This window comes from Melanotaenia boesemani, chromosome 13, assembly GCF_017639745.1.
Source record: "Melanotaenia boesemani isolate fMelBoe1 chromosome 13, fMelBoe1.pri, whole genome shotgun sequence".
Lineage (NCBI taxonomy): Eukaryota > Metazoa > Chordata > Actinopteri > Atheriniformes > Melanotaeniidae > Melanotaenia > Melanotaenia boesemani.
In genome coordinates this window covers 12,086,306-12,100,677 of record NC_055694.1, presented here as the reverse complement: position 1 = coordinate 12,100,677, position 14,372 = coordinate 12,086,306, and the positions used below count along the sequence as shown (strand labels likewise).

Sequence of the window (14,372 nt, the reverse complement as noted above, 5' to 3'; positions counted from 1 at the left end):
AGGGTGGCAGGGGGATTCAGCTCCTCACACTCTCTCTTGCAGCTGGAGCTGATCACCATAAGATGGCAGTATGGTCAGTTTGATTGATAGTGGTGTATGCGCTTCCGACCTAAGTGAAAGTGTATACCATAATAGTTTCAGAAATTATTCAGCTTGTGGGGAAGAAGACATCACAAGTCAAAAATTTTGCATCCACAGTCTCTGTCAAGCAATGTCAATGCAAACGATTTGCACTCTTAATCAATACATTTTCATCAATAATGTTGATTATTGGGGAGATGTATAACAGAACATTTCCCGGTCTGTTCCCGGAATGTTTTTTTTTAATCAGCCCAACAAACTGCTTCATCTCCCGATTCTCCTTATTCTGCTAGAAATTAATTAGTCTCGCTCTGAAAGGCTACACTCGCGCACACCATAAATAGGGTATTAAGGACAAAAGTCTCAGAGGAAATTATCGACACCGAGGAGCATTGTGTCCACTGGAACATCTGACTAATTACACTGCATGCAACAACGGGTAACAACGTGGGAATTATTTGTTTATGATCTCTCTCATTTGAACAAAATGCTTTTATTTCAACGTTTCAATGCTTTACCTCGTGTTTTTAGTGTACTGTGAGATTTACGTTCTTTTCAATTTAAAGTCTCACGAATAGCAACAGTTTGTGTGCAGCGAACCAAAAACAGAGAGGCAGATGAGATTCATGGGGGCTGCCTGTGGGGGTCTGGAAGTGGCACGCGCGGAGGTTTGTGTACAGGACAAATGGTCACAGTTGCAGATAAGTGCCTCTGCGTTTGTGCTCAGGGAGCCAAGTGGATAGAGGATTAACGAAGGACCCTGTAAACCTGCTTAGGGCACTTTGTTGAAATGTATTATCTTTTAGAACATAGTTGTGTTTTGTTGTTGTTGTTTTTTAACTTTTTGTTTGGATACGATTTACCCTCTCGTGAAAAAGGAAGCAGTTCCATTAGTTTGGTAGTCTGGAGCATTCAGGTGTGTGTTAATGCAATGCCAAGGACAAAATTATTAGCAGTGATTAGCAATTACTGCTGCCCAATGAACTGGGAAGGGTTATAAGGCCGTTTCGAAGCGAATTTGAGTCCATCATTCTACAGTGAGAAAGATTATTCATAATAAGAAACATTAAGGACATTTGCCAATCCACGAAGGAGTGGATGTGCAGGCAATCTTCCTCCAAGATCAGACTTGCAATACTTAGAGAAGCTGACAAAACCCAGGAGCTATATCTCAGACTCTACAGGCCTCTATTAAGGTGTTGTTAAAGCACAATTATAGAAACTGAACAAGTCTGAATTTACTTCCAGGAGAAATGCACTTTTCTCTAGAAACAATATGGTTTTGCAAACTAATATCTGAACAAACACAGTATATCTGAAATAATGTCCTTTAAGCAAACAAGACCTAAGTACAAATGTTCATCCATAATGCACAGGACCATGTTCGATGAAGTTAAACAGCATATCAGCACAAACAACTCATATCAGCTGTCAAGCACAGTGGTGAAGGGCTGATGATTGGGGCTTGTTTTGCAGCCACGGAACCTGGGTACATTGCTGTTATTGAGTGGATCATCACTTCCTCTGTATATAAAATTATTCTGGAGTCAAATATGAATTCATCTGACTGAAAAGGACTAAAAGTGTGTGCTGAGACCTTGAGAGCTCTGCAGGATGAAAGACTGATAACGTCATATAGAAAACTATTGCTTCCAGTTATTGCAGCTAAAGGTGATTGTACAAGTTACAGAATCATGGGAAGTGCTTTCACAAACTCTTTTATTTGGACTTGGACTTTTTTTTGTTAAATTGATGATACAATAAGGCATGTCTTTCTATCTAATTCAATTTAAATTATTTTCTGACCTGATCGGGACCATGTGGTTTTTCCTATTATTATTATTAGCACTTTTCTTCTTATGACTATATTCATTTTCACATGATCGCAGTTGGAGTCTGTCACCTGTGCTCAGCTGCTGCAGTATTTTCAATCAGTCTCAACTGCAAGATATAGAGGCAGCTGTTCTGCACAGGAATTTTATATATGCATTTTCCACCATGTGTGCTTGTGCACGTGACTGAGAGAAATTAGCACTGTGTAGTTTCATGCTCTGTAACAGGGGTGCAGTCTCTATGTGAGAAAAACATGACATTGAGCCTGACAATGAATGTGCAGGTGGTGTTAATTTAGCTGAGAGTTAAGTGTGTGGGGTGTGTGCATGTTTTGTCGTGTCTAATCTCAGTGTGTGAACTCTTCTTGTGTGGGTGGGTGTGAGGGTTTTAGGATGTGTATTACTTGGTGGGAAATGAATAAAGTGTGTGTATGTGTCTGTATGCAGAGGGGGAGGGAGTAACTCTCGTGTCTGCCAGCCTCACAGAGCCCCTCTGGCAGAGAGAAAGAGAGTACAAGCAAACAGAGAGAGAGAGAGAGAGAGAGAGAGAGAGAAGGGTTATGTGTGAGCTCATGGGAGTGTATGAACAGGGCACAAGAAAATCTCTACTAAACAGACGAATGATTTGTAAGAACAGCTCCAAAACGGGGCCACCGCGAGATGGCAAGGAAAGGGCAACGACTATTTCTTTACATGCTTTGGACTTTATAGAAGATCTAAGCAGACAGTGGTTGTATTTGTGAGGATTTGGAGGAATCATCCACTGAGTTCCAACAGAAGGTGACCGGGAGGCTATCTGAGGATATTCCGAGCTCCAGAATCCACTAATAGGGGCAAGGCTGAAGAAAATGTTGGACTTAGTAAAGGAGTAAAAGATAGAGATGTTTGTTTTGTCTTATCTGAGTGCCTGAGACCCGGTCTCTTGGGTGCTTCTTCCTCAAGTGGACCCTCATCCCACTAAATACAGACCAGCTTCCAGAGGGTGGCTGTGCTGGCTCGACTACAGCCATGCTGTGTGGTCTGAGGAGAGACACGAGGAACAGCATTGGTAAGAGCACCCTGCCATGATTGACTCAAGGGAGACAGCTTCTGTTTGAGACAGCAAGAGGTCACTGATCACCTTTAAAGAGCTGGTTATCTTTAATGTGTGTTGTTCCTCTTAGTGGTAGCTAATTGGTCACCATATATTTACACTAAATGAGCATTTGAAGTTAGTTGACTGCATGCACAACTGCAAGAGATTTAGAGGTGAGAGGACTCGACCACCAGCTCTGCATAGCATCTTACCATGTGTAATTGGACCAGATGTAGCAACATAAATTGAACCCAGTTTATAAATAAAGTTTTACATCTAAAAATAGAATTGCAATTTCATTGTCATCCCTGTCCCCATATTTAACCTACCTTCTGATTGGTTAAACGAGGGATGGCATTCAGTGCACTGATTTAAAAATGGCGTTAATTAACTTTCCACATATTCATACAAGATGGAAGGATTTTACTTTTGCTCAACAGCTAATCTCCCCACTGAATCAGTAACTCTACAAAGATGATAGATGAATACAGTATATTTGTGTGCAGCTGTTTCATTGTTGGGACTTTTGATTATCAGCTTCACTCTGGCTCTGGCTCTTAGGGTTAGTGATGTTTATTTTAAACTGGAGGAGGATGGCTGGCGGACAGCTCGATGGTACAGTAACATTCAGTCACGTGGAGCACATTGGGTCTGCGTAACCCAGAGCTAATGTTGCCTTTTGACAGCGATGACAGCTGCTGGACTGTCAGGGCCCCCGGGAGCCCGCGTGGTTAGGAGACTTTTGCCTAGCCTAACGTGTTTGTGATGTGTCATTCATTTTTGTGTGTTTGTTCCTTTAAGCTACTGGACACCCTATTTGCACAAAGATGTGGGAGAAATCAGAGTAAAAAATGATTATGAATGTGTATGTTCTGTATATCATCATGATCATTGTCATGATATGCAAGTCTAATAGGGAGATTTCTGTGGTTGAGGCCTGACTCATGCAGCTGTGTGCATGAGAAGGATAGATTTTCTTCTTCACTCCTTGTTTCCTAGGGCTGCCTAAAGGTTTCAGGTCAGTGAAGGTATGGCAAAAGATCCATACCTCTCAGCTGTCTAAAGGCTTTATCTTGAGTTGGACAGATGAGTAGAGTCAGTGCAGAGAGATAAAAGAGTGGGCTTGATGCCATTGTAATTCCCTAAATTTAGTTTTTAAAAATCAACTTAAGTAATAATATTAAAAGAAAAGTGATGCTGCATCTTTTATCTCAAACTGATTTACTCTCAGTTTGACATATTCCATGTTTGACCTCTGTAGCAAAGATCATGATTTGACCTTTAATGGTTTGTAACTTGCCCATTTATAGCTTTTTTTGATAGACAAGTTTTGGGGAATGTATGCATGAATTTGTAATGGATTCAATAAGCCACACGTCTGACTTAAACTTAGACTGCACTTATGAATTTGCATTTGTTCAAATTCTGACCGTTTTAAAAATATGTTTTATTAGATGTGATCAGTTTCTATGTGCAAGAAGTCTGAGGACTTCAGAAAAAAAAAAAAGAATATATCAGAAAAGTTTATAGTGTCTTTTAAAGTAGCATGTGCTATGAGGCTGTATTTGACCAAATTCATAGGTCAAACTAATTCCTGTACTCAACATATAAATGCTGTTCTCATCCAGTGTTTCCACCCTGCATTAGTGCAGCAGTCAGTGGAGATTTAAGTTACTTCAGTTTGATGTCTGCATGATAAAAGGTTGTCACTCTTAAAAAGATGACCTGGCGCAGCTATTCTTTAGGTATGCAGTGTGATGTTTAATCACTGTGCTGGACAGCAGAAAAGGTAATCTGCAGTGGACAGGATTAGAGAAGTGCCAAGTCAGTTTCCTCATTACTGTGACTGCACATAGGGTTGCATGGCTGCCTTCAGGTTCAGCTGGCTGGGCAGTGGCTCTGCTAATCTGTGTGTCAGAAATGCATCCCACTGTGGGGGAGAAATAGGGGGGAAAAGTAATTCTGTTCCTCTGCAGAGCAGATTGAACATTTCCCTGCTCTCTGTAGCAGCTGCTCTAAATGACATGAAAATGATGATCCGTTCTCCATGCAAGAACAGTCTATTAACCGCATGCTGTTTCTCTGACAAAATTCCCACGCTTAAGTGGGTGCATTCATTAAGCTTGCTGTAAAATGTTTTCTTCTGTCAAATGAATGGTCTTTACTGCAGAAAGTGCTGCAAGTGCTGTTTTAAACCAATGGCCCTTTTATGAGATTGCTTTGTAAACAAAGTTGACTGACTCACCTAAGTAAAATCTGATTGTTCTGGTTTATTTACGACCTGATGGATGTGGCTGTTGTTTTGATGCAGCCTAGACTGAAGTTCAAATCATCAAGGTGTGGGTTGCTGTCACGATGTGCAGTGTCCAATCATGTTCAGTTAGCATGCTTCTGTAGCGTGTACCCTACATAAACTTCTACCCTTTTCTCTTGTCTCCTCAGATGAAGGGCCATACTCAAAGGGGAACAAGGAGACAACTGACCAATCACATTCATCCCGGAGGCGCAGCCTTTCAGGTACAATACAGTCAAACCTGACTTGTCTTCATTTGGTTTTGCCTGCTGTCTGACTCAGACTGCTGCATGCATTTCACCTGAGTCCTCAAGAGAAGGACAAGTCATACCATCTCCATTTGAGATTCATGTTTATGTGTGTGTATGTGTGTGTGTGTGTGTGTGTGTGTGTGTGTTTAAAGTGATGTACCTCTCATGTTTTGCTTAATGTTGCACTGTTTAAATGCTTAGATAAGGTAGAAATATGCTTGTATAGCATACCTGTCATGGCTAATAAACCACACTTGTCAGATTTCACATAGAGTGATGAAACAGCATGGCACAGTGTTTACCACAGGACAGAATTAGTTCTCTAATGACACTATATTACCACATGCCTATTAATTAATATTAAATTCATTAGCATTAATTGAAGAATGCAGCTGTTTTTCTTTTATATAAATTTAATCTCACATAATTTCCACAATCTTAAAAAACCTAACATTGCATTTCCTTCCTCTCTAGCATAATTCTGTTTTCTTATCTCTCTTCTGACCCCATCACAAAAATTCACTCAGACTCAGAGATTCAAAGGAACAAGGAAAAAATGAGAGTGAGAAAATGTCGTCTGTGCTTGTGTGTCAGAGAGAATCTTTGTGAGGGATTCAGGAAGAGGCTTTCGTTGCCTCTTAGACAGGGCAGTTCTGTCAAGCAGACGCTAATGCAGACTGTGGATCTGTGCCTGCGTCTGTATCTGTCAGCAGAGGACTATCGAGGAGTGACCACGGTGGACCTGATGAAAAGGGAAGGCAGCAGCCTAGGTCTCACTATCTCCGGAGGCTCTGATAAGGATGGCAAGCCCAGAGTATCAAACCTACGGCCAGGTGGGCTAGCTGCCAGGTGAGATCTTTGCTCTGTGATCTACCTAAAGCCTGGCAACCACAACAAATTGTCCAGACCTGTCATTCTGCCCCTGCAAATGTGCCTGTGTTTCAACATTATACCAGATGATCCGTTAGATCAGATACTGACCCAAAGCAACACCATCACACGCTGTCTTTGCTTGTAAAATCTCCAGGTTTACATAAACCGGGATTTCAGTTGTCAGTTGTAAAGCATGATTATTGTTTTGTGAATTTATTTATGTTTCAGATTCCTTAATTAAAAGGAAAGCAATTTTGCCCATCATCAACAACATGCAGATAAAATGTAACGCAAGGCTCACATTTCGTGAGGATTTAGCAGCATGTGACTAAAATTAAACACGCACACTTATTTTCATAAGAATGACACAGCCCCTTTGAAAAAGTCTTGGCCAAATCTGCCATCACTTGTCAAGTCCACAGAGGTTTAAAGACAGACACTGTGCTAATTCTTCCAAGCAGCTTGTCCTCCCACAGCTGAATTCATGTTTGCGTGAAAAAGTTAGCTAATTTACTGGGTGGAGGCACACGCGAGCAGGCAGGAGAGTGGCTGGGAATGTGTGATGAGACCGTACCATCATGACGTTCAGCATTGCTGGTTAAGATGCGTCTCTGTCCGCTGTCACTGCTGACTGGCAGTTGCCCAAAGGTGAGAAGGGCAAGAAGGGCTGTACATTTATTTAATTAATTAGCTCTTCAGTGAGTGGCATGTTGACTCAGAATGTCAGATATGAGGCACCGAGTAGTCATCCATGTCAGTGTCTGAGGAGGAGAGGCCCTCAGCCACCTCATGTCAACATCTAATCTGCTTTCTACTCAGGTTCTCCGTAGTTTTGCTCACTACAAGGGAGCTTAAAATCAGCTTTTCTTTATTGTCTTAACAGTAATTCAAACTTAAGATGATAATAATAATGCAAGTTTTAATGTGCTTTATCTGTTGTGCATCTATGACGCACTGAAAATTTGCCAGTACTGAGTTAATACTTGCAAATCTGCAATTTTAGGAACAAAAACATGCAAGTTTGGGATCTCCAGTCATGTGAGGCAGCTTCCTGTATTCACTGCTTATTAAACAGGTGTTGGTTGGTCTTAACAGTCTGTTCATGATCCATAGGAGTGACCAGCTGAATGTGGGCGACTACATCAAGTCAGTAAATGGCATCAACCTGTCCAAGCTCCGGCACGATGAGATTATCAGCCTGCTGAAGAACATTGGGGAGCGAGTTGTACTGGAAGTGGAGTATGAGCTGCCTCCATTTGGTTAGTGAAGTCATGAGAATAAATTACTTGTACCCTAGTGGAATCCTTTAAAGCAAATGCTTTGTATTTTCAAATTGCCAAATGCAGGGTATCGACTTAAAAATTAACTCATTAGTTATGTCTGATGAACTTAAAAATCCCTAATTTATGACAAATAAACCAGTGTCATAAGGGGTTTATTTGCCAAGACAACTGGACTTGCCCAAAAGTCCTCTTGCCTTTATTCAAGCTCTTAGGATTAGTATTATCTGGATAACTGATGATCTGCACCAACCGAGACCCCAGTCCCTAAAGACCTGGTCCACTCTGATTGGTCAAAATGTTTTCAGGCCTGGAAGCTGCTCATATTTAATTTGAAGTTTGTGAAACTAAACAGAGATTATGCAAATGTTTTTTCATGGTGATGATGTTAAGTAAAGGAAGCTAAACCTAGACAACAAATTAGACATTTCAGACTGTTCAGGAATTCAGAATAACTACAGCTCTGCTTACCACAAGGTGCACAAAAAGGAATTCAACATAACCCCAAATCATGATATGACCTCTTTTAATAAAATTTGGGCAAATCCAATCTGATTTCATCCACAAGGTGTCAAACACTGCAGTCATATTAAAGCTTCTGGTGTATCTGGGATAAACACAAGGTGTCCTTTCATTGTCGGGGCTCTGGTTGCTGATAAATTAGATGGTTACAGTGAAAGTCATTGTGGAGTGTTTATTCATTAACAGGCAGCATGAGCGTCAAACGGTGGTTCAAGTAAAGGGAGGGTGAGACTTCAAGAGCGCTTGAGCTTTTGAGATCATGTTTGGAAAGAAATATTTCATTTTCTCTTGGTTTCATTTGCTTTCTGCTCAGTATTTGGTTTAAGTTTCAAATGAACTTTACATTACATTAATCTCGCATGTCAGATAATTAGCAAGAAAATATACTTTTATTATATAAACTTTTTTACTACAAATATACAATGGGGGAAATAAGTATTGGACACGTCAACTTTTTTCTCATTATATTTATTTCCAAAGATGCCATTCATGTGACATTTCTTCCAGACACTGGTATTAACTCAAATAATCCACGCATGAAAAGAAATCACAAGATTCAAATCCATAAATAGTGATTATGTGGAATTAAGTGCAATAACACAGGAAAAAGTATTGAACACACTATCTGAGACTCGTTTAATACTTTGTGGAGAAGCCTTTGTTTGCAATGACTGCTTCCAGACGCTTCTTGTATGTATGAACTAATCGCCCACACTGCTCAGGTGTGATTTTTGCCCATTCCTCCGCACAGATTGTCTTCAAATCTTGAATATTCTTTGGTGCCCTCTGGTGAACCCCTATCTTTAGTTCTTTCCACAAATGTTCAATCGGATTTAGGTCAGGTGATTGACTGGGCCATTCTAACACATTGATTTTCTTTTTTTTAAACCATTCGAGAGTCAACTTTGCCGTGTGCTTCGGATCATTGTCCTGTTGAAAGGTCCAGCCACGTCTCATCTTCATCATCCTGGTGGATGGCAGCAGGTTCATCTCAAGAATGTGCCGATAGATGTTTCCATTCATTGCTCCTTCAATTATATGAAGTCTGCCAGTACCCCGAGATGAGAAACAACCCCACGCCATGATGTTTCCACCACCAAACTTCACTGTTGGTATAGTGTTATTTGGGTGATGTGCAGTGCCATTTCTCCTCCAAACATGGTGTGTAGTATGACAGCCAAAAAGTTCAATTTTGGTCTCATCTGACCAGACAACATTCTCCCAGTATTCCACAGGCTTATCCAGATGCTGTTTAGCAAACTGTAAACGAGCTTCAACATGCCTTTTTTTGAGGAACGGAGTCTTGCGGGCTGAACGTCCATAGAGGCCATGGCGGTGGAGTGCATTGCCTATCGTTTTCTCTGTAACACTTGTACCTGCTGCCTCCATGTCTTTCTGGAGCGCTTTCCGGGTGGTCCTTGGCTCTTTGAGAACTCTTCTGACCATCTTTCTGACTCCCTGGTCAGAAATCTTGCGAGGAGCTCCTGTGCGCAGCCTGTTGATGATAAGGTGATGCTTCTTCCACTTGCGGATAATGGCCCCAACGGTGCTTACTGGAATACTCAGATTCTTTGAGATAAGTCTATAACCAGTTCCATTCTGATGCTGAGCAACAATCAGGCTGCGAAGGTCTTGAGAGAGCTCCTTGCTTTTACCCATCATGAGATGTGTCTTGTTTGACTACTTAGTAAAAAAAACAACCTGTTTATAGGGCCATCAATTAGCACTAACCCAGCTGATGTTGGTTTGCACTTATAGGAAGTACAAAGACTAATTACTTTCAGGTTTGAGATGGTATGGTGCCTTTCCTTGCCAAACTATACAGCTTTCCCATGGTGTGTTCAATACTTTTTTCCTGTGTTATTGCACTTAATTCCACATAATCACTATTTATGGATTTGAATCTTGTGATTTCTTTTCATGCGTGGATTATTTGAGTTAATACCAGTGTCTGGAAGAAATGTCACATGAATGGCATCTTTGGAAATAAATATAATGAGAAAAAAGTTGACGTGTCCAATACTTATTTCCCCCATTGTATATGTCCTGTACTTTTAAACCTGACCTCAAAGGCAATCTTCTTACCTTAGTGAAAGGTCTCAAGGTCTTGAAAAAGTTGCAGAATATAATACTGTTGGCATAATGGAACTTGACATGAATCCAACATTACACATTACAGCTGACTGTTTTAAAATGCTGTAGCAAGAATTATAATGCATTCGTTTTACTACAGTAGAGATTAGGTGGAAAAAAATGTCTCCATATATTTATATTGGCAGTTAGCATCTAACGTGTTTTTATATGTCGTGTTGTATTTGCAAAAATGCTGTTTTAACAGTAAATGCTCTTTTCATTTTCAACTTCCACTAAGGTAGGGTGTAAGATCATTAGTTTGGGCTACAAACAATAAAAAAATAAAATAAAAAAAACATGACTGGATTCAGACCTGGAGTTACTCACGTGGATATAACTGAAGTATATTAACCAGATGTTCTGTGAAGCACAGCTGCTCTACTTTGAAAAAAAAAAACATGTTTATGTTGTGTTAAAAGAGCAGGTCTAAACTAAAATGTTATAACAAAGTTAAGCTGGATGTTGAAACTTGTTTTAACCCGTGCAATACAAATCAGTTCTTCCTGGAGTCCAGCAGTCAAGGCATCGGCCTCAGAAACTGAGCAGTTTCCTGTTAGCTGCACTAAAGGCTGTTTATCATTAGAATGGGTTATCATCAATCATCTCTCCACATCCTGATTCAACATGACTCAGATGTCACTCAAATCAAGTTCTTCTAAAAATCTGTTTGTTTGTTTTTTTTATTGCTCATATTTCTTCATGGCTTTATGGATTGTGATAACCAATTTTGAATCCATCATTTTCTCTTTGCTCCCAGTCCAGACCCCCTCAGGAGTCATACCCAAAACCATAGAGGTGTGTTTACACAAGGAGGGAAACAGTTTCGGGTTCGTCATGAGAGGTAGGTTGAATTCGATGATTTGTTTTCATAAATCTGTAAGTAAACTAGATCAGGGATGTTCAAATTTCCTTTTCAGAGGCCAAAGTCCTGCAGGTTTTGGATGTTCCCTGCTGTAGTACACCTAAATCAGATTAATGGGTCAACATGCTTAGAGATAACTTGACAGCTGTTTAGGAGAGATGTTTAATTTGCATCTGGTGTGTAAAAGTAGAAACATTTGAACTGCGTCCCTCGAGAACTGGGGTTGCCAATCCCTGAGTTAGGTTCTAGTTTTAAACTTATGAACATTTTAAAATGAATTTAATTATTAATTTTTGGTTCAGGGGGCTTTCATGAAGACTGGCGGCGTTCACGTCCTTTGGTAGTTACCAGTGTCAGGCCCGGGGGTCCCGCTGACAGGTAAAGATGTGGATAATGGGCATCAACAAGTGTGTGCTGAATATAGTGTTGTGTATGTACTGTATATAGAAATTTAGCTTTTAATTGGGCATGTCTGTTTTTTTATGACTTAAATATGCATGAATAAACCTATTTGAATTATTGGACATTGGCATGAATGTATGTTTCGTATTGTGCGCATATGAACTTGAAGCCTAATGGATGCATTTTACTAATTGCCATATTTTTATCCCTTATTAAAGCATCTGCTTGTTATCTGCGAGGAATGGGACTTTGAAAAATGATTCATCTAAATGATTTACAATCTGCTGTACTTGTATGTGCACATTATTCAGTATTTTGCTCATGCAGTGCCAGAAATTGTGACTGTGACACATATATGGAGTATCTTTAAAGCAGAAAGGGCAGTGCTCATCCTGAGGCTAATGCAACATTGCACTTTTCCCCATGAAAACCAAAAGCACCAAAACACTGGAGCAAACTTAATTCAGCATCAAAGGCTTCATGGCCATTTATCTTGTTTATCCTTCATCTCACCTGGGAGGAAATGCTCAGTGCTTAATCATTTACTGTGACTGGTGCTTAGACGCTTCTGTGAGCATCCTGCACTGCTCGCGTATATTTAATGCTTTCACCCTTTCTCCTTCTACATCTCTCCAGAGAAGGCACTTTGAAGGCCGGAGACCGAGTATTAAGCATAGACGGGATGCCTTTGAACAGAGAGAGGCACGCCGACGCTTTGACCATGCTGATGCAGAGCGGCCAGGAAGCTCTGTTCTTGATTGAGTATGACGTCTCTGTCATGGGTGAGCATACACACATATACTCCACACAAAGACGGGGAATATGAGGAGGCATGGTAAGGCAGCATTGCTCAGAGAATAAATAATGTGGCCGCTGGAATATGAGTGATAATAGGCACACATTGAATGGTATGTCATGAAGCCCTGATGATGCTAAATATATCAAAATACAAGATGACAAACATTCATAGCAGTGTATAAGGTCTTTAATCCTTTCAGCCTTTTCTTAGGTAGTTTAAATGATGTTAAAATGATTTAATTCCCCTTTAACAAATAGCATGGACTTGTAATTTACTATAAATGGTAATTATATTGAGAGAAATGGGTTTGGGTGTTATTTTGTACTGTGTACTACTATAGTGACTGTATTCTTGAATTACTTCTAATTTGACCGTATTCTACTATAAAATTTCCTTTTTAGATTTCATATATTAAAGTTCATGTTTTTTAGAGGATTTTGGCTATACACTTTTTAAAAATTTTTTATTATGCTGGAATTTTTTCCCTATAAAAAGCTTCTGGATACTTCATCAAATTTTATGTCAACTTTACAGTCACACTCCCAACTCCCTGTTTCAATGTCAGGAATAAACCCAACTAGGACCATGCCAGATATGCTGGACTCATCTGAGCTGAGCATATTTTGTTTGCTCTTATGTGAGCAAAGACTTACTTCCAGTATTCATCAAGTATTTTTCCATATCCTTTGGCAAAGTTAAATGTTCAAGTTTTGTGTTGAAAAACAAGTAACCTTTTTTGTCCGCCTTGGACAGTCTGCAGAGGTTGATGTTAGAATCTCTGATTTCCACTGATGACCCCAATGCCAGTACAGCAGTGTATGACATTATTTTAGATGAAAAGACCCCTGCAGCTCTGACTAGTGGTACTGTGGCCTGTTCCATATCTACTTATTACTACTTGAACTGTGTTTTCTATAATTTTAAGTCACATACTGATTTTGTTGGGTCCATTTTTGCCTTTGTGAAGACTTAAATGTCTTCCCCTTGCAGCTGTGATGCAGACATGCAGAGAGACAGCCTGCAGGTTTAAAACTGGAAAAATCCTGGTGTTAACAAGTCATTCAGTTCAGATAACTGTAAATCACAAGTGTACTTACTGTATTCAATTTGTGTTTCCTCTTTGAGGTAAGTGTCAGTATCTGAAATATAAATGAGCTACTTTTTTACTTTTAATTCTTCATTAAACTAATTATTTTATCATCAGCTTAGGAAAAGTATGGGAATAACTGATTTTTTTTATATATTATTATCAAGTTTCAAAAAGATTCAGGATCCTATATTTTTTTAGAATGCAACTTACATTCAATAATTCAGCCAGATGAACCTGTATATCCTCCATTTTTTTTATATCACCAGATTAAAGAGAAAAATAGATCCTTTGTAAAATGATGCCTGACAGGATAATTGACCAATAGCTGAACAAGGTGAAGACTTCTAGTTGCACAACTTGAAAGACCAGAGAATAGGCCAAAAGGAGGGAATAAGAAAGCCTGGATTAATGTTTTAGCACAAGGGATGGAACAAGTATGATTTTAGGAATATTAGAAAGATGGGAAAAAAAATATCTCTCTGATTACCTTAATAGAGAGTGGAATGCCAGGTCAGAAAAAAATCATTTTAAGTATTTTTAAGGCTGGACATTTTAAACTATAGCATGAATTTCACATAGTCGAACTGTGCCTAGTCAAACAACTAACTGTTGAATGAGCATTCAACAGTAAAAACTGTCTATTCATCCATATGTTTTATTTATAATCACAATGTTTCTGAATTTAGAGGTTGGAAGGATGCCAGTTATGTAGCAAAAGACCTGTAGTGGGATCCTGATAGTGTTAAATCAATGCAATTAATCAACAAATGAACATTTAATTAAATATAGTGCAATAAACATTACCTGTAAGCAATTTAGTTCCAATAGATTTGTCTTTTAAATATTTTTTTTTTTTTTTTTTTTTTTTATACATTTAAG

At 39.4% G+C, this 14,372-nt stretch overlaps 1 protein-coding gene across 5 annotated transcripts in view; it reads left to right on the top strand.

The window, feature by feature from the left end:
* grip2a (glutamate receptor interacting protein 2a) overlaps positions 1–14,372 on the top strand; it is a 37,260-nt gene that overhangs the window by 973 nt on the left and 21,915 nt on the right. For 2 of the 5 annotated variants that reach the window (XM_042003974.1, XM_042003978.1), the window contains exons 2-7: positions 5,431–5,505; positions 6,243–6,381; positions 7,519–7,664; positions 11,098–11,181; positions 11,505–11,580; positions 12,241–12,386. In XM_042003974.1, the coding sequence (XP_041859908.1) occupies positions 5,431–5,505; positions 6,243–6,381; positions 7,519–7,664; positions 11,098–11,181; positions 11,505–11,580; positions 12,241–12,386 (666 nt within the window). Of the gene's footprint in view, positions 1–2,555; positions 2,962–5,430; positions 5,506–6,242; positions 6,382–7,518; positions 7,665–11,097; positions 11,182–11,504; positions 11,581–12,240; positions 12,387–14,372 lie in introns of those variants that run through there. The other 3 variants (XM_042003977.1, XM_042003976.1, XM_042003975.1) reach the window with 3 other exon arrangements.